At 39.4% G+C, this 27,700-nt stretch overlaps 3 protein-coding genes and 1 long non-coding RNA gene across 4 annotated transcripts in view; 2 read left to right on the top strand and 2 right to left on the bottom strand.

Moving 5' to 3' along the window:
* Positions 1–232: 232 nt before the first annotated feature.
* LOC139479583 (scavenger receptor class F member 1-like) lies at positions 233–4,892 on the bottom strand. The gene is made up of 4 exons (XM_071262421.1): positions 4,830–4,892; positions 2,378–2,427; positions 813–1,376; positions 233–330 (listed from the first exon to the last, which is right to left on the bottom strand). The coding sequence occupies exons 2-4, from the start codon at positions 2,412–2,414 to the stop codon at positions 233–235; spliced, it is 699 nt and encodes a 232-aa protein (XP_071118522.1). The 5' UTR covers positions 2,415–2,427; positions 4,830–4,892.
* Positions 4,893–6,489: 1,597 nt separating this feature from the next.
* Positions 6,490–27,700, bottom strand: part of LOC139480576 (uncharacterized) — a 40,272-nt gene continuing 19,061 nt past the window's right edge. Inside the window, exons 2-3 of the long non-coding RNA XR_011654425.1 lie at positions 24,799–24,852; positions 6,490–6,521 (exon numbers count right to left, since the gene is read on the bottom strand). This is a non-coding gene — a long non-coding RNA (uncharacterized lncRNA). The remainder of the gene's footprint in view (positions 6,522–24,798; positions 24,853–27,700) is intronic.
* LOC139478322 (multiple epidermal growth factor-like domains protein 6) lies at positions 11,656–12,836 on the top strand. Its single transcript, XM_071260748.1, has 2 exons — positions 11,656–11,728; positions 11,941–12,836. The coding sequence occupies exons 1-2, from the start codon at positions 11,656–11,658 to the stop codon at positions 12,834–12,836; spliced, it is 969 nt and encodes a 322-aa protein (XP_071116849.1).
* LOC139478321 (multiple epidermal growth factor-like domains protein 10) lies at positions 14,414–19,612 on the top strand. The gene is made up of 4 exons (XM_071260747.1): positions 14,414–14,486; positions 14,699–15,718; positions 17,114–17,231; positions 19,252–19,612. Exons 1-4 carry the CDS (start codon positions 14,414–14,416, stop codon positions 19,610–19,612), a joined length of 1,572 nt encoding a protein of 523 aa, XP_071116848.1.

The raw sequence follows: 27,700 nt of genomic DNA, 5'->3' as shown, positions 1-27,700 counted from the left end.
ACACAAAATAATGAGTGTATGGTTAGAGTCCCACTTTGGATGGAAATCATGAAGCTTGTATTACTTTGATTTTAAATCCAGCCTGTTAGATATCCAAGGTATTACTAGATGAAAAAAACCCACCGATCATTCAGGTATATTCTGGCATTAGTGGTTTTGTATTGGATTTCGGGGGAACTATCAAACAATAGTTATCATTGTTAATAATACAAAGTATACTGCATCTATTACATCAGGAGTAATCCCACTCGCCTTCCCAATATTCTGCATCAAGACAGACTGTTGATGGAAGGAAGCGATGTTTTTCCGTCTCTCTCATGCGCATGAAGGCTGGGAAGCAAGGTATGATTACTTGCACAATATATTAATCAGAGAGAACATCTTTTAAAAATCAAAAGATTCTTAAAGTGCGATAACAGCAGGATGATTATTGACACTGTATTAATTCCATGAATTATTAACAATAATAAATATTGTTCAATACTTTCTGAGGAGTCAAACAAAACATTATCAAATACCAATATCATCAACTATAAGGAAATTCTATTGTTTTGTGGGAGAACAACCTAGTTGGCAACGAACTGAATTTGAAGACCACGTGAGTTATACTATTGATTCATTTGATATGAATCACGGGTTAATAACATATGTGAATGTGTTGCTTATCGAAAGAGGATATTACACAGCATAACCTTGACCATTACATTAAAATACTCTACGTTGGCATTTTGCAATTTCACTTCAAGTGCAAGAGAGGTACATACTTCGCTTGATGCGCCTGTACAATATTTGCAATGTGCAATATTACTTACTCCTTCCACAGTCGCCGCCTGTGATATCTGAACATGAAATCGTGTTGCATCCATCTTTACATGTCTGATCAACACTACCATCTGTAAAGCCGCACCGAGGACAGTCCAGCTCACAGAACTGTCCATAGTAACCATCTCTACAGGCAGTGCAGTCTCCAGTAGATCGGGCACATGTCAGGTACCGGGGGTCATCACACTTTTTACTGCAGTTCTGTCCATACCGCCCGTCAAGACACGTCGTTTTGGAGCATGTCTGGTCTGTGTCACACCGGAATCCCTGACACAACTCTTCACATGTGAGAGTACAGTTTGTACCATGAAATGTATCTTTACAGCCAGTACAACTGCCGTTGACACGTTCACACAGCTGACAATTCCCCGGACAGGGGATTTTGCATGAGGTGCCTCTGTATCCATCAACACATCCGTCAATACAAGAAGCACGACCAAATTCGTCAATCTTGCATTGCTGGTTATTGCAAGTCACTGGACACTTATGCTGGCAACTGCTACCATAGAAACCGCCTGTGCATTGTCGATTCTGTATACCAACAACCACTGACCCTGAAAGCAAAAAAGTTATCGTGAAACAATTTAACAACTGAAACATTCATGTCAACGCTACATTTAGATTAGATCAGTACACGTCACCACGGTTAAGCTCTGATGCATGATTTCACAGGTATATACTTCTTTTAAAAGAAGCTAAGCAATAACATATGTGCATGTAACAGAACATAACAATACACCAATTTTAAACTAATTCGCATTGTGGAATGTGGTATGGATTTTAGCTGAGTATTTATATTTAAGAATTTTGTTAATTGTTTTGAGGATCTCAAGCTTCTTTTATGGCATTTTTTGTAACTGTGGATATGTGATACATTGATCCTTGTTCATTGTACATATATAATAAAAATATTTTTATTATATATGTACAATGAACAAGGCATATCTTCATAAATCAAGTCAAAGTATTTGTTGTAATGCATGATTCAAAGAACTATTAACATACTCTACATTTTCAATTTCCGATTAGTCTGTTTAGATGCCTTAAAGGAACAAAGACCAGTTTGTAGCTAACATGTATTTTGATTTTTAACTTTGTAAACATATCACGTTTCAAAAACTAAAAATGACAATGTCATAAATAGCTTCAAGACAATTTTCTTTAATGTTTACTGTCAGTCTCTGCCTAGGTTCTTATCAAATTTGTTTACTTCAGATCAACGTGTGACTTCATCACATTGTAATGATTTTCTCTATACACAACCGTGATTTTATGTTTCCTAGACACGTTTAAAACATCTCCGTTTCTGAGGTACAGGTGCAGTGACGGACAGGGCTATACATATTCATGGATAGTAACGAATACTTGACCGTGTATCTGCAGTTCCAGAGCGTCATTAATATAAGTCTTTACTTGTTTACCAATCAAACTTCACACATTTTGTGACATAAATATGTTTAAACCATACCCTGTAGATGGGTAGACGGGGCCCTTTCGTCGTGTCACATATGAAGCCACAATTAATTACTATGCACATATTGATACCGATACTTACATAAAACGACGAAACGAAATAATCGACATCCATCCATACTTGCAGAAATGCTGAAAATAAACGCTATCATCAGAATATATATACATTTTAAAAAAGAAATCAAAATTTAACTTCATGGATGGATAGTTTTCCAGGTCGCACTGCAACATGAATATATGGCCTGTATGATCTTTTTTAACTTATAAAGTGTCACAACTGTTGAAAGAGTTAATAGAGAGGAACTTTGACATATTCATTATTTATTTTATGGGAACCATAAACGCAGTTTTCACATGCAGCTCATGGGATATGTCACGTGTTAGCAAAATCGCTTAAAAAATCATGAGAAATCTCAGCTAAAGGCTAACTATATATAAGCATGTGTTTATGAATCACTATGAAATTCAGTTGAATTTTTACTCTTATTGAAGACTATTTAAAAGCATATGGAGTTACGATCACTTATGGACTACGGTAGTTTTGTGGGACGGAACCCTGGCCACCTTGGCAGGTCGCTCACTGCAACCTACAGTCCAAAACATATTCATGGTTTACGAGCTGCCGGAATCCGAGCATGGGAGAACGACGTTAACTGTATTTTACCTCAAAGCGGCTGCTGTGGTCTCGGCCACATTATCAGTTATTTTTTATTTTTAGCTTCAAGAACGTTGGCGTAACATAATTGGTTTAGTGATAATCACGTTTACTTCTTCAAAGATGAAATGGGCGGATCCGCGTGTACTTTGGCGTCGGAATAAGTGTGAAGTCGGATGATGCGTTCATGAAGTCGACACATTCGGTAGAGGAAGTATCATGATGTGGGAAGCTCTCTCTTATGGGCGCAGAACAGCTCTTGCTTATTTCCAGAGCAACGTAACAGGTTGGGACATTACTTTGTCCCGACTCCAAACAAACACCTGGCAAACACCAGGGGTCGGGGGGTACTTGTTGTTACCATGATCGGCATAGAGGGGATAAAACAAGGATTGGTCGATTTGGAGTAAGTATACTGAGTAGGGTATCAATCTAAAACTGCGGCATGGTATCTAAGTGGTCTTGCACTATGAAACCAGCATTAGTCCAGACTAGTACAAGCAGCCACTAACACAGTCCATGCACGTCGCTATATACATATATTGTAAACGACATTTCTCCGGATCAATTTCAAGCAGAATACACACACATTCACGTACGTACGCACGCATGTATGCACGCACGCACGCAAGCACGCTCGCACGCACTCACGTCGCAAAATAAGTGCTATAATCTTAAAGGCGATGTAAACCCCATTTCATCTCACCACACCTGAGTGCTCCGAACATAAACATACTAACATGGCCGTCAATGTCACGGGATTTCACCCATCTGGACAGACGTTTACTTGGCCTGGTGAATAGAGTGTCTGCCCGGAGTGCGGTGGTTCGATCTCTGGTCGTGTCATCCTTGGCGCTCGGCATTAATGCGAAAATCATGATCTGGACACACACACACACACACACACACACACACACACACACACACACACGCACACATACACACACACACACACACACACTGTGAAAAATCTGTTTCAAACTCGTTCCAACTAAGGTGAGTAGAGTTTCATTTCTCGTTGACTATGTTGTAACATTCGACTTAGCAGATGATTCATCTGCTATCATTTCCGTTACGTTACCTCATCTGTATCGCTTTCAGTATACATTTGGTGTTTGGAATTCAGCGTGTTATCAATACACTTCATCATTTACCATCCGTTAAATTACAGAGCACAGAGGATTCACGACGAGATTGCATCAGTTGAGTCAAGTGTGGAATTTCTAACGACTGTCAACTTTGTCCGAGGGGCGCTTCTCCCAATTTACAAGACGAAGTTCAAGGTCGTAAGTAGACGCGGCGATGAATGTCGATATGCTCATGGGGCATAATACTATTAGTGAATCTCTGAACCTTTATAATTCCACCATGCATCCTATATTTCGTATTTGTTCGCGAGGTATGCAATACATCACAGGCGACACCTAAAAGTTAAAATATGTCAACAATTACAGTTTGATATGCATGCCGACATGCGTAATATGTCTATGTATCGCTGGTGTTTTGAGAATTAGTGAAGTGTCTATAGTGAGTAGGGTAGACGTTGGAGCGTACAGTTGCATAGTGCTTCTAACACCCCCTTTCGAATAACCAGCTGATGCCCAAAACAGTCCCGTCCGCATGTTTAGTATAACAGTCCCGTCCGCATGTTTAGTATAGCTGTAAATTTAACGGGTGATCTTTCCACGGGGGGGTAGTAAAACTAGTAAAACTAGACAATGACAATGGTGTATCTACATCCAAAACAAACCACGAAACTTGCATATTTGTGTATTCGGAGAGGTTTAGGTATGATGACAACGTATATGAAATTAGATGTTTATAATGTGTGTGGTTTTTTTAATGAACCATGATTTCAATTATAAATAATGACACTCACATCAATATTTTGTACAGAAATCATCAATAGCTGTTTCCAGTATCCAGTGTGTTCATCTCAACCTGTAAGAAATAAAAATAGAAGTTCAGCGTCTTGAGTAAATGTCGAGAAACATTTAGATTTCTGGAACTTAAAAAAGTTTCCTTTGTGACTGACGTCTGTTAAAATATTTAGTTTTACGAACTCTGGCTCAAGTCGCGAGCTTGAATGTAGAATTGTGCAACACAATTTATTATTTGTAACTAAGCTTTCTGTATATCTTTCCTCAAGTGAATTAATATCAGTAAATCAAATAAAAACAGATAAGCCACATGGCTATTAAGGGTCGTACCGCCGTCAATATCTGGCAAAATCTATTAAGCGAAAGATCCATGTACAGGATAAAACACTCAGTTGTGATGCTACATACCAATTCCTCTACAGGACCCCTATCAGCCCTCTTATTTTTCCGTATTTTGTGCCTGTGTCTGCGCCTGCGCCTGTGAATAATATTTAATTGATATTCATATAACATATGGCATTCCAGCTAAATGTTTTTCGTGACGAATTATAAACAATAAAACACTGCTTACTATAAAGAATTGTTAGACCATTAACTAGCACAGACCCGATAACATTGCACCAAGACTTGATCATATTGTTCTAAGTGGACCATTAGCACCCTGTACGTATACTGACAAATGTATGCCAGTGACAAACAGTTTTCGCTAACGTTTGCAAAGTTTAAAATAATTGCATACATCCAGGTTTGAATGCGTTTACTTACCATATGGCATATACAAACAATCCTGAGAGTGCACATAAAATCACTATGATGATTAAGGAAACACTGTAACCGAGGCAGCTAGTGAAACCTGAAACTCAGAACAAACGGAACCATTAATCCACAGGATAACCTCGGTCGACATTGATAAATACACGCAACTGTATTACGATGCTGGGAAGGTTCGAAGTTATATCTACTTGAAAATCTCCTTGCAACTCTTACCGCAGTGAGTTTGCGTGATATCTGTATCAGACTTGATTGTTGGTGGTGATGTCACTATACACGGTGTTCCATTCTTGCACCCATTGGAACACTCGCCATCTACGTGGTTGCAGGTATTGTTGATACAGTTGGAGTTGCACTCTGTGAGACAGGTGGTACCGTGATATCCTACGTTACAACCTTCCAGACACTCTCCCGTAGTGACATCACAGTGGACTGTGTCGTGTAAAGGGCGACAGTTAGATGAACATTGCTTGTCACAAGCAGGTCCCCACTTGTTACTGCCACAGTGTTCACCTCTAACTTCACTGGTCACTGGTACTGTCAAGGATAAATGAATGTCAGCAGATTACAGCAACAATAAGAGAGTCGGGTGTTCCTTAGTGAAATAAAGGCTCCAGGTAAATACAGCAATACAGATACCAACTAATTCATTTACGTTTTAGAACTTAATATTTAGAAGATCACATCGGCGTGCAATGTAAAGTACTGCATTTAAGCGACCCAAAACCAACATACTTGATATTAAGTTGGTTATCTAGGTTAGTTGGTATATTCACACTTTCTAAATAAGGATGGCAAATGCGATGATGTTTTGTAGGTTCTGTTCAAACCTTACCGAACTGGAAGATGGAATAGAGCCCAACCGTCCAAGTTAAAATGTTCATTCCACATCGATACTGAATTCATCTCCAAATACTAATCTGAAACATGTGAAATGTCATTACAACGAAACATGCGACACTCAACGCCACACTCAGCAATATTCCAGCCATATGACGGCGGTCTGTAATTAATCGAGCGTGGACCAAACAATCCAGTAATTGACAACATGCGCATCCATCCACGCAATTGGGATCGATGACATGCATCAACCAAGTAAGCGAGCCTGACCACTCGATCCCGTTAGTCGCCTCTTACGACAAGCAAAGTCGCCTTTTACAGCAAGCATGGGTTGCTGAAGACTTATTCTACCCCGGATCTTCACGGAAATCTACCGCACCACGCAATTGGGATCGATGACATGCATCAACCAAGTCAGCGAGCCTGACCACCCGATCCCGTAAGTCCCCTCGCGACAAGCATAGTTTTACTTAAATAAACGTTATCATATATACCAATCCACTTACACAGTGTTAATCCATCACTAAGATGATCTAATTTAATAGTACGCCGCCCGATGTGTTTTACATTATATATTCAAGTTTCATGCAGTTTCGAAATAATATGTTTCTGCAAGTTTATTTGTTGTTTAAACGCAAGACTCAGCAATATTCCAGCTATTTGACGGCAGTTCTGTACATATTGATGTGACTCAAAGCAGACAAGGTGAGCATCAGTGCATCAGTGTCGTGAAAGCCACCTAACCTCTTATGACTCATGGTGTTAATTGTGCGACAATGTCAAATATTTCCATCAAATAATGAACAGTGAAATATTCAACCCTGTCCATAACGCGATGTATTGTGTTATGTTATAGCCTAGGTAGAGTCATCGACACTTGATCGAATATCTGTACACTGATTCCACTTACTCTTGTCATATCTTTATTCTCATGATAAATACCCTGATTCGGTTACAGATCAAAGCTATAAATTGCCTGCTTCAAATGGGTTTTTTAAAAGTCTACAAAAATTAATTTCGTTGATGGAATGTATTCCATGTTGCACTGCCACATAAAAAAATATGTCTACATGTTCTTGTGTTTTGACAAAGTGGACTAAAACGGTTTTATTGTCTTCAATAGTGTTAATATCGATGAACCTTGACATTTGAATGATACCTTTTCTTAAAAAACAAACCAGACACGGATGTTTTTTCACGTTGTCGTATGCAAAAACACATAGGTTTTACAAATTATGCTTACAAACTGATTTTTTAAAATTATCGTACCGAGAATACAAAATACGAGAAATAAAGCTATTGTTGAATTTAAAGTTGCAAAGGACACAAATTCCAATCTATGGCCACAATATGCGTCACATTTGACGGTCCTATGCCCGGCCCAAAATAAATTAGACCTATGATTTGATGACCTTCAATACACTAAGCTCATTGTGTTTGTTAGATAAGATATTTCTTTGTAAGCTAAGTCATTATCAGCGCTAAGGACCACGTATGATAACCAAAGGCAAAAAGGATTGTGTATCTTGTTTTCGGACCCATTCGTAAACCCCAAAGCGATTTAAATATTTACCTTCCCTATGTTGTTCATCAGTCTCCATTCTATTCACCAAAAACATCTGACTTCAGTTAACAATTACATCAACCTTATTTTACAACAATTCCTCACATCAATTTATTACATAACGAAGCGCCTAAATTGTCCTGTTGTGGATTATATGAATCAATATCTCTAAATTGTACAGATTACGTTCAAATTCACTCCCATCTTCTGAATAATAAGTACATCAATGGCGTGCATATGTATATTCCTGAATGGTTAACACTGCATAACATGCGATTCGCTTTTGTAATACATATTGATTAAATGATAAGCACTTTACACACAAAATACACGAAACACATCGACATATTTTCTGATTTTCATCAATGACATATCCAACAGTCTGAACAAGGTAGTTCCACACAGCCTGTCAACTTACTAGTCTTCCGTGCTGTGTTTATTATACATTATTAACTGAATGGACTTTCGCCAGTAAAACGTTAATGTCATTGGTAATACAAGATATATAACAGTGTTTCTCGGGCTATGTGTACAACCTGTAAACTGTTCACGAACTTCATAATGTGATATCAGTAGATAAGTCTTTTAATAAATGCGATATTTTAATCGTAATTACTTGAAGACTTGGAAACAACAAAGGGACAGGTTGTCTGTACGAATATGTTATGCAACAAATGCCCCGTATAAATAATTAATAGGCATAGGGACCAAATGTAAATCTAAAATAACAGACTCTGATAATATTTTCTGACATATATTTTCAGACCAACTAATACGTAAGTAAACTTACAAATGTATTTACAGTGTTCAAACTGAGTGGGGGCCTTTCGCTATTAATATCGATTACGTACATAATGCATGCGAATGACAAATAAGCACATAGAGATTCAATCTATACACGTACATTATGAGTTATGAGAATGTAGTAAGTTTATTTGCAGTGGTTGTTAGGGACTCCAAATGACTGAAACGCACGTACAATATTGAGTAGTGGCTGGATTGTGAAAAGTAATGTGATTGAGATTTCCCACAGTTGGTTGTTGACAAACACGTGTCATACTTGAGATAGGTCAGTTACTAGAAAGATGACTGAACCTATATAAAAGCAACACCAGGGAAATTTTAGGCATTTAACGATCTTCTTGCCAATTTCGGACAAGATGTCAAACTGAAAACACCGAATTCCTGCCAGCTTCAAAAACAACCCCGGTGTCCAGAATTCTTGACTTCCGTGAATGCTGTGAAAAGTGTTGTAGGGCCTGTTACGTATGTCTGCTGCCACTTATATTGCCAGTGTCATTGTTATTGTGAACCTAAATCTGAATAAGGAAGATAATTTATGGATGTCACCTTCTGTTAATTTGTCATCAGATAGATCTAGGAATTTTTTATTTATTTTGTTGAATGGATTATGTTCGAAAATTTGTAAATATTTCGTGTAGTATTTTCAATCATGATTATGTGGTGAGATTGAACGCTGATTCCTACCATGTGCAAATATATAACAGTGTTTCTCGTGCTTTGTATACAACCTGTAAAATACCAACCATATTTTGTGATCTTAATACATTAGGCTTCAAAATGCGATATTTCAATCGTAATTACATGGTGACTTAGATACAACGAAGAGGTAGATTGTCTGTACAAAGATGTTATGCAACAAATGCCCCGTATAAATAATTAATAGGCATAGGGACCAAATGTTAATTTAACATAACAGACCCTGACATATTTTCTAACATATATTTTCAGACCAACTTATACGTAAGTAAACTTACAAATATATCTACAGTTTTCAAACTGAGTGGGGGTCTTTCGCTATTAATATCAATAACATACGTAATGCATGCGAATGACCAACAAATAAGCATTAACTGATTCAATGTATACGCGTACACCATGAGGTACGTGGCAGTGAGAATGTTGTAAGTTTATTTGTAATGGTAATCAGAGACAGCAAATGATTGAAACATACGTATAATATCGAGTAGTGGCCGGATTGTGAAAGGAAGTGTGATTTTGATTTACCTAATTTGGTAAAGTACTCATGTAAATGAAAAAAAAAACCTGTTTTGCTGGATTTAATAATCGACACAAAGCATTACGTAGATGGAAATACGAAATAACAAAACAACTGGAAAAGTACTAGTCTCGATTTGCTAGTTTTATCTCAGTGCTCAATACAAAATGTACTTTACAGGATGTAATTTGTAGGCGCTTTGAACATTAAAAAATAAAACTAAGTCCAAATTGACTTGGCAGAAACAGGCTATAGGCATTGTGCAAATTAGCCTGGGAAAAAAGTTATCAAAACAACAATAAAAATAACAGCTATGTTTATGTACATAATAATAATGACGTGTAAGTTGTTGTTTGAGACGGGAATATGTTACTTTTACGTTCTGATATTATGACGATGATTCACTATCCCACAATGCCACTCACAAATCACTAACATATCACATGCACGTGGGTTTCAAGCACCTGTTTGCACCTGTCGTCAAGGTGTCATAGGTCATGGATTTTCACCTTGATCTACTAACACCTTGTTAAGCCCAGTTTCACAATAGTCTGTTTTGTTCCTTTTTTTACATACTTTTACGTGTAAAAAGACATAAAAACCTTTGATATGCTGTGTTTGTGCCATGGTCCAATTAGTACTAATTGAGTTGTTTGAATATTTATATATTTTGTATATTAACTGCATTTATTTAAAATCTGAGATCGAAAAAACAGGTTTTTTTTCATTTCCGTGAGTACCTTTTTTTAGTGGACAAACACGGGACAGACTTTACCATTCCAGGAGTTTCGAGATGGATCAGTATAGAATGATGGGGCATCTTATGATTGACTTGACAGGTGCGGACAGGGTGCCACTCTGAAAACACCGAATTCCTGTCATCTTCAAAAACTACCCCAGTATCAAGAAAGGCGCTCGGGCCTCCTTCAAGACTTTTAAAAGTAAAACCTTTTTGCCATCCGTGAGTGCTCTGAAACGCGTTGTAGGGCTTGTCGTGTATTTTTGTTGCCACTTGTTTGACCAGTGGTATTGCCTTTGTTATTGTAAACCCAAAACTGAATGTTTTAGTATACATTTTTGAGATTGCGAAATTTAACATCATGTTCTATTGTCGCATTCTCAACTTTTACCAAAGAGTATACTATGTTAAAGAAAACAAGTTTCTATATAAGCCCCATTTCATTTCATTTCACTTCTCCTCACTTCATGAGTGTAAGTTTCGTATGAACATATTGTCAGATTGATGCCTGATGTTCACAACATGAAATCACAACATGAAAAATTTCGCAATGATTCAATTGCCACTGTCAGTTTAATACACATTTAACCATGCAATTTCACTGGCATGACCTATACTTTCTCCGTCCTCTACATTACCCGAGCTATGTAGTTTGGCAATTACGTCTAGGTTCAATGGGACATAAAGACCCAACGTTATTTATTGAAAAGTTTCCTTCACTGGCAAAGTTGCTTTCCTATTCCGCGACTGCGCTGATATGTCTCATCTCTCCTTATTTCCTTATATGCACTGATGTCACTTGCCCCAGTCACAGCCACAGCGACAGTCCTCGGCGAACTGCCACTGTTAATTCGTATTTATTTTATTGTGCCAGCTTGGGTGGGATCTGTGATGATGCACGGATTTATCTTTATACTTGGCGTGTGTCTGTGTCTTCCGTCGGCACATCTATGCATGCCGTCAGGTAATGATACAATTACTAAGTATCATGTGAAGTATGAAAACGAGCAATTATTATTAATACCATATTTTCTTTCCAGATGTTGACTGCCGTCAGCGTAAATTGAGAGAAACAATATCTGTCAAAGTAATATATTTTTGATAATCTTGATAAATCAAAATTCAAGCAGATTAAAAACATAACCTTGTTCTAAGGCTACTTTCCTTCTCTTCCAGATTCGACTTGCACAGAAGGCCAGAAATGTTCACGATGTGGCTCCGATGGCAAGTGCCAAAGTGAGTGTTTTGATGGATATTATGGCTCACACTGTAACCACAGATGTAGCCAAGGATGCTTAAACAATACGTGTACATTAAACACACAAAATGGTGTCAGCGAGTGCTCTAATGGATGTCAGTTAGGGTTGTTTGGTCGAAGCTGTAGGGTGCCCTGTATAACATCTTCACCTGGATGTAACAGATGTGCATCTGGATGTGTTAGATCTTATTGCGTGCAAAACGACAGCTGCTGGGGAAACTGTGTGGATTCTTACTTTGGTTCCCAGTGTAAATCGTGTTCGAAACAATGTGAACTCTGTAACTACACGACAGGAGAATGCCAAAGGTGTACGACCGGTTACACTGGAGGAAAGTGTGAGCATGTGTGTCACAACTGTTCAGGACATTGTACAACGGCACAATGTACTACATGTTTAACAGGGTATTATGGGCAACTCTGTGGTAACACATGCAGTATAAACTGTGATGTGTTTTCCAATTCAACCAGTAGTTCTCCCGTACAATGTGACAAAACGTCGGGGGAATGTAAATATGGATGTAAAGGCGGATGGTACGGAGAGAAGTGTAATGAAACATGCAGCAGTGGATGTTATCACCGTGAATGTGACCAGAACGGCGAGTGTGAACATGGCTGTGCACTGGGCTATTATGGCCCGGGGTGCATCCAGTGTCACCCAGGGTGTCATGGAACGTGCGACACCCACAGCAGACACTGTGCTGATGGATGCAAGAAGGGATACTATGGTTGGAACTGTAGCTTACACTGTGGATCATGTGTGACGAGTGTGTGCGAACAACAGACTGGATTGTGTGTAGATGAATGTAATTCATGATAGATCTAGGAATTTTTTATTTATTTTGTTGAATGGATTATGTACGAAAATTTGTAAATATTTCGTGTAGTATTTTCAATCATGATTATGTGGTGAGATTGAACGCTGATTCCTACCATGTGCAAATATATAACAGTGTTTCTCGTGCTTTGTATACAACCTGTAAAATACCAACCATATTTTGTGATCTTAATACATTAGGCTGGGAAAAAAGTTATCAAAACAACAAAGTTATCAAAACAACAATAAAAATAACAGCTATGTTTATGTACATAATAATAATGACGTGTAAGTTGTTGTTTGAGACGGGAATATGTTACTTTTACGTTCTGATATTATGACGATGATTCACTATCCCACAATGCCACTCACAAATCACTAACATATCACATGCACGTGGGTTTCAAGCACCTGTTTGCACCTGTCGTCAAGGTGTCATAGGTCATGGATTTTCACCTTGATCTACTAACACCTTGTTAAGCCCAGTTTCACAATAGTCTGTTTTGTTCCTTTTTTTACATACTTTTACGTGTAAAAAGACATAAAAACCTTTGATATGCTGTGTTTGTGCCATGGTCCAATTAGTACTAATTGAGTTGTTTGAATATTTATATATTTTGTATATTAACTGCATTTATTTAAAATCTGAGATCGAAAAAACAGGTTTTTTTTCATTTCCGTGAGTACCTTTTTTTAGTGGACAAACACGGGACAGACTTTACCATTCCAGGAGTTTCGAGATGGATCAGTATAGAATGATGGGGCCTCTTATGATTGACTTGACAGGTGCGGACAGGGTGCCACTCTGAAAACACCGAATTCCTGTCATCTTCAAAAACTACCCCAGTATCAAGAAAGGCGCTCGGGCCTCCTTCAAGACTTTTAAAAGTAAAACCTTTTTGCCATCCGTGAGTGCTCTGAAACGCGTTGTAGGGCTTGTCGTGTATTTTTGTTGCCACTTGTTTGACCAGTGGTATTGCCTTTGTTATTGTAAACCCAAAACTGAATGTTTTAGTATACATTTTTGAGATTGCGAAATTTAACATCATGTTCTATTGTCGCATTCTCAACTTTTACCAAAGAGTATACTATGTTAAAGAAAACAAGTTTCTATATAAGCCCCATTTCATTTCATTTCACTTCTCCTCACTTCATGAGTGTAAGTTTCGTATGAACATATTGTCAGATTGATGCCTGATGTTCACAACATGAAATCACAACATGAAAAATTTCGCAATGATTCAATTGCCACTGTCAGTTTAATACACATTTAACCATGCAATTACACTGGCATGACCTATACTTTCTCCGTCCTCTACATTACCCGAGCTATGTAGTTTGGCAATTGCGTCTAGGTTCAATGGGACATAAAGACCCAACGTTATTTATTGAAAAGTTTCCTTCACTGGCAAAGTTGCTTTCCTATTCCGCGACTGCGCTGATATGTCTCATCTCTCCTTATTTCCTTATATGCACTGATGTCACTTGCCCCAGTCACAGCCACAGCGACAGTCCTCGGCGAACTGCCACTGTTAATTCGTATTGATTTTATTGTGCCAGCTTGGGTGGGATCTGTGATGATGCACGGATTTATCTTTATACTTGGCGTGTGTCTGTGTCTTCCGTCGGCACATCTATGCATGCCGTCAGGTAATGATACAATTACTAAGTATCATGTGAAGTATGAAAACGAGCAATTATTATTAATACCATATTTTCTTTCCAGATGTTGACTGCCGTCAGCGTGAATTGAGAGAAACAATATCTGTCAAAGTAATATATTTTTGATAATCTTGATAAATCAAAATTCAAGCAGATTAAAAACATAACCTTGTTCTAAGGCTACTTTCCTTCTCTTCCAGATTCGACTTGCACAGAAGGCCAGAAATGTTCACGATGTGGCTCCGATGGCAAGTGCCAAAGTGAGTGTTTTGATGGATATTATGGCTCACACTGTAACCACAGATGTAGCCAAGGATGCTTAAACAATACGTGTACATTAAACACACAAAATGGTGTCAGCGAGTGCTCTAATGGATGTCAGTTAGGGTTGTTTGGTCGAAGCTGTAGGGTGCCCTGTATAACATCTTCACCTGGATGTAACAGATGTGCATCTGGATGTGTTAGATCTTATTGCGTGCAAAACGACAGCTGCTGGGGAAACTGTGTGGATTCTTACTTTGGTTCCCAGTGTAAATCGTGTTCGAAACAATGTGAACTCTGTAACTACACGACAGGAGAATGCCAAAGGTGTACGACCGGTTACACTGGAGGAAAGTGTGAGCATGTGTGTCACAACTGTTCAGGACATTGTACAACGGCACAATGTACTACATGTTTAACAGGGTATTATGGGCAACTCTGTGGTAACACATGCAGTATAAACTGTGATGTGTTTTCCAATTCAACCAGTAGTTCTCCCGTACAATGTGACAAAACGTCGGGGGAATGTAAATATGGATGTAAAGGCGGATGGTACGGAGAGAAGTGTAATGAAACATGCAGCAGTGGATGTTATCACCGTGAATGTGACCAGAACGGCGAGTGTAAACATGGCTGTGCACTGGGCTATTATGGCCCGGGGTGCATCCAGTGTCACTCAGGGTGTCATGGAACGTGCGACACCCACAGCAGACACTGTGCTGATGGATGCAAGAAGGGATACTACGGTTGGAACTGTAGCTTACACTGTGGATCATGTGTGACGAGTGTGTGCGAACAACAGACTGGATTGTGTGTAGATGAATGTAATTCCACCTATGACAATGACTGTGACAAACTGTGCAAGGAGAACTGTTCTACGTCTGACATATGCCAGACATCCAAGTGGTGCAGTGATGCAATAACTTCCTCGACAACAGAATCAGATCTTGATAAAAAAGGTAAGTATATTTTATGAGACTGTTCCCATATTAAATCTTGGAATGACATTTATGTATTACTGTGAAAAGGGACGTGTTATGCAAACGTATATCCCACATTTAGTTGTAATAATTATTATTCAAATATATACAAGTCGGCATGATGTGATGCCTTTGGTCTGTGTTTATTTGTTCCGATTTCCACGACAACAAATCAGATTAAGCCTTAAATGAGGGTAAGGTTTATATTCGGAGAACAACTCAAAGACCGTTCAATATTTGTTGATCAAACTTTTTACAGTTATCAGTCAAGCCATGATCTAACATTAGGGTTTGATGATAACCCCTGTTTCCAGTGACACTACCTTACAGAGACGACAGCATGTACAATTCAACCAGCAGCACATCAGTTTATGAGTCAGTGTCATTGTCTTTTTAGAAGAAGCCACTCCCCGGCTTTTTTTTTTTTTTTTTTTTGGGGGGGGGGGACTGATTGACGGAATGAATATTTCATGCTTGTTTTATTCAACCTGCCAGGTATTTGATACATGCAACCGTAGAAATTGCCAAACTGCCAACTAGTTAAGGTATCATAAGGGCCAGTAGAAATTTGCCATTTTAAGGGCTTTGCTGTATGTTATCATAATAAGGACTGGTGGACTAAAACTGTTAGTTTCTACCGATCACATGTAACTAGAACGGATATGATAAAGATGGTAAGTAAACTAAAAGTAAGAGACGCTAGCTGATACATTCCTAAACTCTGGACGGTCCTGTAATTATGTAATAGTGATAACATTTCATATCAAGACTCTAATAAAATCAATTACAGGACAACACAGACACCAATCAAATCGCCTTAAATTTATCTTCAGTCGAACCTCATTGCGTCGAACTCGAGGGGACCTGGACGAAAGTTAGAGTTATCCAGGATTCGAGACATCAGGGGACTTTTATGCTTAACTTGGATACTTGGGACTTCCAAATGAGTTTGAGACGATCGGGAATTCGGCATATCCAAGTTCGACATAACGAGTTTAACTGAATAACATGTACAGTTCGTTTTATAACCATTATCTGATAGACAACAGATAATGCCTAGATATGTTTCTGACCTTAAGTATGATAATAGCCCCTGTACCCGTACTCGAATAGTCGAAACGAACCGTGTTCACCAGGTGGTGCAAAACGTATTTCAGAATGCATGTGCAGAGCAAGTAAATAATTTCTCTTTCGACATAATGGAGGATGTGATTACTATATGTGTAGACATCCTTAACGCAGATATAGGTATAAACAAAATATATATTGCCCTGGCCATTGAGGATTGTATGTCCCAATGAGCTACAAATGTAATTGAAAGTGTGAAAACATGATTCATTGTATTATTCATCAAAGTTTGTATCTTGTATTCAGTGTCTGTTGAACCTAACTACATATTGGACGTGGGAATCATCCTGGCTGTTCTGCTGCTGATTGTTATTATCCTATTGCTGTTGCTCCTTCCGCGTAAAGCACCACAGTTTTGTCCTCGGTAGGTATGCTGAGACTTTAGAGAGACAACAGGCAATCGATATCGTTCTTTACAGTTGTGGGATAACGTAAGGGAAACAAAAAAGAAGATTAGTGTTTAGATACAAAAGGAATGTGCAAAAGAAAGAAAAGTATGTACATTTATGAGTTACTTAAATATCTTTGTGTGGCATATAAATATACTCCTCACAAAAAGTTAAGTATTATTTTCCGTGCAACATTCTCATCATTGTTGAATGCCATCCATTGAGAACAAATTCAGACAGGAGAATTACCTATGAATACTCGACTTAAAGCCTTTTCCATGTAGATTTTCCTGATAACACTGATAACATCGCCTGACGACATACATGTTTGTACACACTTCACCCATGCACCCTGATTGCTTAAAAACTGCCAGCAAGGGCAATTTGTCGACATTAACACTTTAGACATGGCTAGGCGTCACTTAACGCTAACTGAGGTTGCTCAGATTATTGGAATGGTACAGGGGGGTCTCACCCAAACTGCTGTTGCCAATCATTTTAATGTTCACCGCAGTGCCATCTCAAGAGCGATAACTCGATACCATCAAACTGGACTGATGACAGAGAGACCACGCACAGGTCGTCCAAGGGTGACAACTCCTCGTGAGGACCTGTATTTAGCCACCCTAGCCCGGAGAAACAGGTTTACTACTGCCAGATCTCTCCAGAATGACCTTCAGATAGTTGCAGGAAACGGAGTCTCAACACAGACAGTAAGAAACAGACTTCACGCTCAGGATCTGAGGTCCAGACGACCAGTACGACGTATCCCACTGCCTGCACACCATCGACAACAGAGACTTGCTTGAGCCAATCAACGCCGTAACTGGAGGGTCAAGCGCTGGCGTAACGTTCTCTTCACAGACGAGTCAAGATTCTGCCTTGACTTCAACGATGGTAGGGCACGTGTGCGGAGAAACCGTAATGAACGATACGCCAACTGTACAATTGCTGAACACGACCAGTACGGAGGTGAAAGTTTGATGATCTGGGCTGGCATCAGGGTTGGACACAGAACTGATGTCTAAACTCAAATTTAAAGATTTTCATCTTTCAGTGCAGCACATTTTGCACGACTGTTTTCATGATACTGTTTTTGATCATTTGTAAACCTGTTAGGCATAAACGCTTTTCAGTTCCCTTTGAGGACAATGTGTCTTTGTGCTCTTTCTTTGTATTGCTTTAGTCAGTTTTTAGGTATTGGAATATATGAACATGGACTGACACATAATAGATTTGATGCTTAACTTTTTGTGAGGAGTATATTTGCACTACATCAGAGAAATGTTGATTAACGATAATGGACAAACACTCATTTCCATCCATCTTCAAACTTAAATCTAATGCAAGATTTTTTTTCGGCAAAGTTATATGACCAAAATTTTAAGTAACACAGATTTTCTTTGGTGGCTTTACAATGGACACTCAAATAAATATTGATATGAGTTTTCCACATGGATTACCACATTGACACACTGGATCATATTTTATCTCTGTTCTGTAGAAAATAATATGTTAACTGGCTTTACATGTATATTAATCGAGTATTATAAATATTCCAACTTTCTCACATCATAGGAAAAATATGAAGGTGCAACACATTGCTGTTTCCCTATGTATGACTTGAACTGGGATACAGATGTACAATTTCTACCTGCTACAGGAAAGGTGTTCCATAACTTTACAGTTGTTGGAATAAAAGAACACGTTGAGTACTTTAGTCTAGTAGTTAGAACCACAAGATTGTCTGAATTTCTTAAATGAAATGATTCATTTGAACTTACAGTGATAGTTATAATGTCTTTAAGATAAGCTGGGGTAATATTACTTTGTATTTTGTAGAACAAACATAGCTTACACTTCCTCCTTTGTACCATTCTGTTTCATAATACAGATGTTTGTGTTTGGAGCCCAGAAAGTATTTTCGCAGCTTCTTGTGGAAGAGTTTCTAATTGACTTGATAATTCTACATTACTCCCATTTCGTATGTCTCAGACCTATATATGTTTCTAGGAGAAGATTGTCCAACGGAAACGACCCAGAACACGCTGTGGTTGTTGATGAAATACGTCATATGGATACACGATATGAACCCCTGCATAGGTACTGGGAAATAAACTATAGTGACATGCACAGAAACATGGCTGTGTCCTCTGATGATTCCCAGTCACCTGTACACCTGTGTGAAGGTACACATAACGCATCTGACGAAAATGAAAGGGACACTTCAGATGTTGAATCTGACATCGATGGACTTCGAAACGATAGTGAGAAAGAATCAAGAGCAGTGGACATTTATGAACGATATTCGTCCCCTTGTATGCCTGAACCTCTTTCGCAGTATGTGAGTGCATAGATGCTAAATGTTGTAAACATGCACAGGGATATATAAAACAGTTCCATTTTTCTCAACTGAGCATCCCTTACACCAGCTGTAGATGTGGTTCAGTAATGTTCAGAAATCACCTGCTTACAATCTGAAGACGTCCCTACACACGATGTTAGTTTAAGAGATAGCTGAGAATTATGTTCTGATGCGCACACACAATTATATGAGCTTAAAATATAATGTATCATATAGCCTTTTTTATAGCATAGCTTCGTCAAATGTCTGGTTGTCTGCACATGTAAATACTTATTTCAAGGTTGCCAAAGAACTTTTTTCAGCGTTTGTTGCAGACTCCAATGTCACTCCTTACCCACTGCCATGTGAATATTATATACTGAACCGAAAGAGAAACGTCACCATGGGTAGATACATGTATATGAGCAACCTTATTTGTCCAAGCACTGTAAACATACTTTGAGGCATATCAAAAAGGTTGAAAATTAAAGTGTCAAATGTTCTTAAAGTGAAACACAATACTAGTCTCTGAGAAAATGGCATCACAAGTCAGTATCTCGTGTGTCCGCCATGTGCATTGATGACTGCCATGCAACGTCGATACATGGAATGGATGAGACGGTTGATAAAAGGCCATCGACACTTGAGCCCACACTCTGAGGAACGCCTGACACAGTTCAGGTGCAGTTGTCGGCCTTGGTCGGACGTCATTCAGTCGTCTTTGCATCTCGTCCCACAGGTGCTCAATGGGATTTAAATCGGGACTGAGGGCAGGCCACTGCATGGTTCTGATGCCATTCAGCTGGAGGAAGTCTCTTGTGGGCACGGGCGTTATCATGCTGAAACTCGTGGTTGCGTCGACGTGCCAAATGAGGTATGGCGTGTGGTCTCAAGACGTGATCAATGTACCGAGCTGCTGTGACACCAATGCCTCTCCCTGGACCGAAATTCTGGAAGACCACAGGGCCGACCCTTTGTGCAAGACCAATTCATCCCAAAAACCATGATGCTCGGACAGACCCACGAGTCTCTCTCAACAACACAAGGATCTGAATAACGTTCCCCGCGGCGTCGCCGGACTCTCTCTCTCTGCCATCTGCTGTTAAGATACAGGAACGGCTCTCGTCTGAGAAGAGGACTCTTCTCCACTACTGGTGGCGCCAATGCTGGTGCTGTGTTGCCCACTAAAGACGGTCCCGGCGATGACGCGGCGTCAGAAGGTGTCCTCGGGGTAGCCTGTGACAGTGGAGGTGTCTGCTCTAATGTGTCGCTGGTGTGTCCCTCTGGTCTGTCAAGCTGTTTCCGCAGCAGTAACAAAGCGATCTTGAAGATGCTGTCGCACAATCTGACGATCCTGACATCGGGTGGTGACCCTTGGTCTTCCCCTACGTGGTCGGTCATCTGTAGTGTTGGGTGTCTGGTACCGTTGCTGGAGCATGTATATGGTCCTTACGTGGACTTGAAATGCATCGGCTACCTGCCAGGCGGTTTGTCCAGCTAGCAATCGTCCAAGGGCTTGGTGTCGCTGATTTTTTGTCAATCTTGACATGTGGTAGAAATTGAAAAAAGAATGAATTTTATCCGATCAGGAGGGATTTTAATAGGGCAAGAAATGGGGGAACGCATGTGCATTTCAATTTGCACGGAACTCACGTACATCGGGTTACCATGGCCGTTGCCGTGATGCGTTTGGTCGATCGGTTTTATTGTTTTTCTATCATCAAATTTCATTTTTCCGGACAAACTAATGTGAAATTTTAGCAACTTTCATATTTAAATGACAACTTTTCAGGCACTGTTACTTGGGGTGACGTTTCTTTTGCGGTTCAGTATAAAATACATTATTTATGTCCGAACAGATAAATACCTCAGACCAAGCAAATGCTAAATGTCAAGAATCGTATGATCTCCTAGAAATCAGAATCCGGATTCACGCACGCACGCACCCACACTCACACACACACGCACACGCACACGCACACACTGTCATTGTAACATATTGTAATTATTGGATTACACATGTCATGTCATCGATCCCAATTGCGTGGATTGAGGCTCATGACATTAATCACTGGATTGTCTGGTCCAGACTCGATTATTTACAGACCGCCGTCATATAGCTGGAATATTGCTGAACAATTAAACAACAAACCAACCAACCAACCAACTTTCTGTAATTATATAATAGTCGAATGTTCTTTGTAACGCAGGCACCTGAATAAAGAACGTTCTCCAACCTATCAGAGTTCTGAGATTATTCTAGCAATATCCTCAAAGTCTATTTCTGTGGCCTTTGTGACGCTTACAAAGTCTTTCATCACACACAGTTGTGTAAGTCAGCTAACTGACTCCAGCATCTGATTTGGACGGTGTTAGAAACCACTGTACTGCCCCCTTTTAAGTTATTCACTTGGCAAGGGATGATTGCAAAGGCTAGTACATTCTCAAGTTTCCGTTCATGAACAACTTATTCGCCGAAACAGATTCCACTAGGCGGATAAGGCAAAACGTCGGAGACAATAATACCCTACCTTCTTCTCGCGTCAAACGTGTCCACCTCAAAGAACCTCTTCACACTCATGCACCATGCAATTGTGCACGTGGGGATTCCACAGCCGTGCCTCCTGCAGATTACAAGCAAAGGAGTCACTGATGCTACCAGGCGAAAAGATAAACCATGGCCTGCCCTCCTGGTAGCACCCGCCACTCACACAATTTGAATGAAAATAAGTAAGTGTTTGTTGCCTGACACCGCACAGCAGTACTTCTGTGGCATGTAAATTAACCAGAACAAACCAAACCAAACATGCATATGTACAATGATCATGTACTGTTGTCACCCATTAGATTGTATCTGCATTGGAACCCCACATTAAGCTTTAGATAAAAAATTTTTATAAAGAACAAAACAATACTAATGATAATACTATGCTAAAACATACTATTTTCTTCGTATCAATTTGTGAGCACGTATCGGGTCTGTTTCTGTTTCCTGTGCATGTTTAATAATTATAAATTTTCTTATGCTTCTCGTGGTTACAAATGACAATTTTAACGTATGTGTAGTTATTTATCAAAAGAGCTTTAAGCTGTATACATTTTTTCCAGTTAATCATTGTGAAAGTTTCCGTCTTCCTGCATGATTTTAACATGTAGCTAGATCAGCAATCCCGGTAATGTACTACGATGTAACTGGGCTCACAGAACAACTGCGTGACTATAGCAACCGTATATCCGAGGAGATATGTTGAACTCAAAATCGTCAGCTTTGTTACCCCCATATAGGCTTTCCTACTCCGGTGTTATCAGACGGACTAGTATAGGTGGCGCTACTAAGTGACTATATTGTCAATGCTTTATCATAACACACCTTGTCATGTGCCACTACTCTACTCTGCCATGACGTCACAACTACCGCGCCTGTAGACACTATGTCATGATATAGTGATGTTTACTGTAAACGTTACCCTTTCCGGGCAGATCCTTTGGGTATGTTTGTCATTTTGTTTGTTGTTTAACGCCGCAGCTATATGACGGCAGCCTGTAAATAATCGAGTCTGCACCAGGCGATCCAGTGATTGACATCATGCGCATCTATCCACGCATCAACCAAGTCAGCGAGCCTGACCACGCGATCCCGTTAGTCGCCTCTTACGACACGCATAGTTGCCTTTTACGGCGAGCACAGGTTGATGAAGGCCTATTCGACCCCGGACCTTCACGGGCCCCTTGGGGTTATGAGTGCATTGTCTTTTATTGTTATAATTAAGGTATTCTGGTGTAAATAACTAAATACTGAAATTAATAGACACAACCTATATTACGTCACTCATCAATTACGACTGTGGGTGTTTGCGATTGTTTGTGATTTTGTCAGGTCTGCCAAAAGTGGAAACTCCTGTATTGGAGACGAGTATCACTGTCTATTTGTTTGCGAATACTTTGTAGATATAAGAAGGAAATTATTGCCAATATATTATCTAAAGAGGCCTTCAATGTTCAATATAATAAATCTATTTAAAAGTCTAAAAAACATTATATTAAAAAAATCTCTAGATGTTGCTGTCAAATAATCAATAAGTTTAATCTGCCGACATGTACTTGAATATAGATCTCTGATAACTACCTCATAATGCTATGCCGTGTAGCCTTGAGTGATTAAAGTTCAAATGAAATTTAGTAATGCCGAATGTATCTTCGACTCTTCTGACCCCAATTTAAACCACCTTACCACAAACTGAGCTTTTCGATGTTTCACTGTGTCAAACGTATTCAGTCTGATCATCAAAGCCAGATATGAGATGGCAGTTTGCTAGATAAGGGGCACATGTTATGTTATATGTGAGTTAAGTGTAGGTGTTCTATTTTTGATAAACCGCATCCGTTGTCGTGTGGTAGAGCGTCTGCCCGGAGAGCGGAAGGTCGGAGTTCGATCCCCGTCCGCGTCATACCAAAATACGTTTAAAGATGGTACTTGGTGTTACAATGCCTGGCGCTCGGCATTAAAATATGTGGCTAAACAAGCACTGGTCGGCTCGGAGTCAGTATACTGTATCTGAGTGGGGTATTCATGTTAAACTGCGGCATGGTATCTCAATGGGCTAGCACTATAAAATCGGCATCAGTCCGGACTAGTACAAGCAGCCACACGCACACGCACACACACACACACACACACACACACACACACGCACGCGCGTCTGTCTAAGTGTCCGTCTAAAGGTAAACTAAGCATTTGCAAGAGAACCTACACATCAAAACTGTCAGAAATGCAACGGTGGCGAGTACACGAGAATGATGATACATATCGTCAGACATAAAAGTATATGAGAAGCGAGAAAAACTACAACATTTGAACGGACTACGCTTCAGAACAGTCCTTGTATTACAGTAGTCACTACATGGCTGAAATGTTGCCGATGTGACTTTAAATGTTAACTCACTCACCTTGTATTACAGCGATGCAAGTATAACAGGAGAGAAATCTATCTTACCATTACTAGACTTGAGATTTTATCAGCAATGAATTAGTAGATGAGCAGTTTTTACTTTTAAAAGAACTTTGTAGCAGGACAGGGTCATTGTTGGTGATGAATAAATCAGATAAGGGTGGATAGAACGAGTTGTAACAATATAAGATACTTTTAGCGATTCTCAATGTTTAGACTAGGCACGATTAAAAGCAACTGAAATCTAACCTTTCTGTTCTGCCAAACAGCACTTCCACTCTACCTTCGTCAGGAATTTGAACCCTGTAACATGCATGAGGTGAATTACACTTCCCCGTTTAGACTAGTCATGTTAGGACTGGAATGTTATAAAAAGTATAAAGACATGGTGATACGCGTTAAACTTAAGGGATTGTTGAACTGCAGTTTATGACCCTAGAGGTACACGACAACACTATCAGCACAGCGACAATATATTACCCCACATGTGAGCCAAGATTTCGTTCCCAGGTAGTGTGTTTTGGAACTTCATATATCTTAAATTTAGCATAAGCATGTGAAACTTCCCCTAAGATATCGTGTTACCGTGTCAATGTCAACACTGAAGAGTCTTATGGCAAAATTATTTCCCTAGAATTGTAAACAGTTATTACTTACAAAACTGTAATTGTAAACAAAATGAATGTGTTCATGTATATGTTTTTCCTTCATCCATCCAACTATGCACTGCGTCTAAATAGTTATATCAAGGTAATAATGTATTTAAGTTGTTTATAATAATTATAATATGATTTGTCTTTAAAATCAAAACACTTATTTCAGCGACAAAGATAGAGACTTTATCGTTGATCAGGTCAATTATGATCAGAACCTAGACATGTTTAGACTCAAAAGCAATGTCCTTCTGGGATCATTCGTTTGGTATGCAGTGAATATCAGGCTACAGTGACTCCTCTTCATGTTCAGGGTTGTAAGATGGAATTCATTTGGACACGTACTGACACCCACGGGAATCACATCTATTGCATAAGAAATATATTATTGTTAACTATTATGCTTATGTAATAACGTTTTCTGTGAAAACTAGGTAAATCATTACAGTTATTTGCAAACACAGAACCATCCCTTAACCGACGAAACGATTTCCAGAATCATAAGAAATCTCTGCTAAAATGAGGTCATTGGTGGTTAGAGTAAATAAAAGCGGCTAAGTAAAACACATGAATAAAACATCCCCAAAATTTTAATCCAGAAGGTCCTATGTATCTTGACATTCAAATCATAGCAGTAGACCTCACAATCGATAACGCAATTACTGATCAGTTGAAACTGAAAGCGACACAAGGTCCTAGGCCTTTAGCTATTTTAACCAGACCAATATATACACCCCCATTCACCCAGCTACCTTCATAAGAACAGAAGAGGAGCTTCCGGTTTAATCTTAATTCACTTTCGGCTTTGGAAAACACGTCAAATGCAGTACGTCAGAGTCCCACGTCTTGCTGGTAGGACAGGACATCCTTACCCTTTTCGTGTCATCTCTGATTTTGACTATCTATTTAGTCCATGAGCCATACCCCAATTTTTATAAAGCGGTACCACCTAGGGTGGCAAAATGTCAGTACTGAATACATCTAGAATTTGTTTGTTATCATTTGGAGTGATATATTTCTAGCAGGCCAACTTCCTACAATTTTGCGTGTTTTTTCTGAAATTGCATCAAAAATCGTTCTGTACCACTACACAAAAGACAATGAATTCCACTTTTACAGACTTTTAATAGACTTGGTTACTTCTTGGCTTCAATTATAACCCATATGGGATGAGAAAGTCTCATTGATGTGGTATCTGCAGTGTATTGACAGGTGGTAAGATTTTAGGCAGCGGTCATATTTCGTGACCTCTTGACCTCTGATGGCCTACATGACTACCTTATTACTTTATTACCCACGTGGTGAAGATACAGGTGGTAAGATACTAAATCCGTACGTCACACGTGTGTCGTACAAGGTTGACCTTGTTTTATTCGTTTTGATTGGATAACCGTGACCTCTGTCACACCGGGACTACTTTTTTCATTCATAAAAAATCGCGAGACGTCATTCATTTTGCGATTACAAGGCAGAACTGAAGAAATTCATGAGAACGAGAGATATTTACAAACACTTTATTAAACCAAACAAGATAGTCACACGCATCAAATTCGGTTTGCATTCAATATAAGTTATGCATAGAGCTCCTACAGACGTATAATCGAGCTAGATCTATAAATCGATTTACAATGTACGACTGCCGATCGAGCGCGTCCCTTGAGCGTGACGCACCCGACCATTTTCGCAACTTTCAATTTGATTTAACGTAAAAGGATAAGCGTGGTGAAATGAAGTCTGTTTAAACTATCTGGACAGATATCTAGACTTACTTGTGCCATCGGTGTCCCCTTTGAAGCGTATTTTGTGGCGCTGTTTCGGTAGGTGTTGTTCATGAATGAACGAACACGACAGCACGACCAGATCACTTAAAGTTCACAGTTCCGATAAAAATCATTCGAAAACTCCGTGGAGGTGTGCCTGACTTCTGATTTTGTGGCCCCAAACATCCCAAATGTGAACAGTAACATTCCCTATCTCTAGCGTAAAACGCTGTGAGTGGATCGCGGTTGTCTTTTCTTATTCCGGTGGCGACCTTGCCCTTTGATCGTTCGAAGCTGTCACTGACATGCAAGCAGACTTGAGTTTGTTGATTTTCACGTCTTCAGTAAAGGGTGGTACAGTTAACATGAATGTCTTTGGCAAACAGTCTGATTTCCCTCTTCCAAAATGGTACGGACATGATATAAATTCAGCTGATAGATCAAGAAAACCGAACCATTTTGATTGCAAAGACAGGACCCCGGCAGTGTGACCGACTGTTGGTCCGATATTCAAAGCGCGGCGCTAATGTGACATTTCAAATTTTCTTATCGGTGTCCTGCGTACTAACAACATGGCGCTTGAATTACCATAAGTTGAAGACTTTCTTCCAAAAGGATCTTGAGCGTCGGTGCTGGTTTGTTTGCAAACAGAACAGCAGGCGCATGTTGTTAATGCGTATGCATAAACATGTCAACAATGCCCATATTTGGTCATATATCAATATTCATGCGCAACCA

The sequence above is a fragment of the Haliotis cracherodii genome, unplaced genomic scaffold (genome assembly GCF_022045235.1).
Source record: "Haliotis cracherodii isolate W230 unplaced genomic scaffold, xgHalCrac1.p SCAF_4, whole genome shotgun sequence".
Lineage (NCBI taxonomy): Eukaryota > Metazoa > Mollusca > Gastropoda > Lepetellida > Haliotidae > Haliotis > Haliotis cracherodii.
The sequence above is the reverse complement of the archived record's forward strand: the minus strand, read 5'-3'. Positions and strand labels throughout refer to the sequence as shown.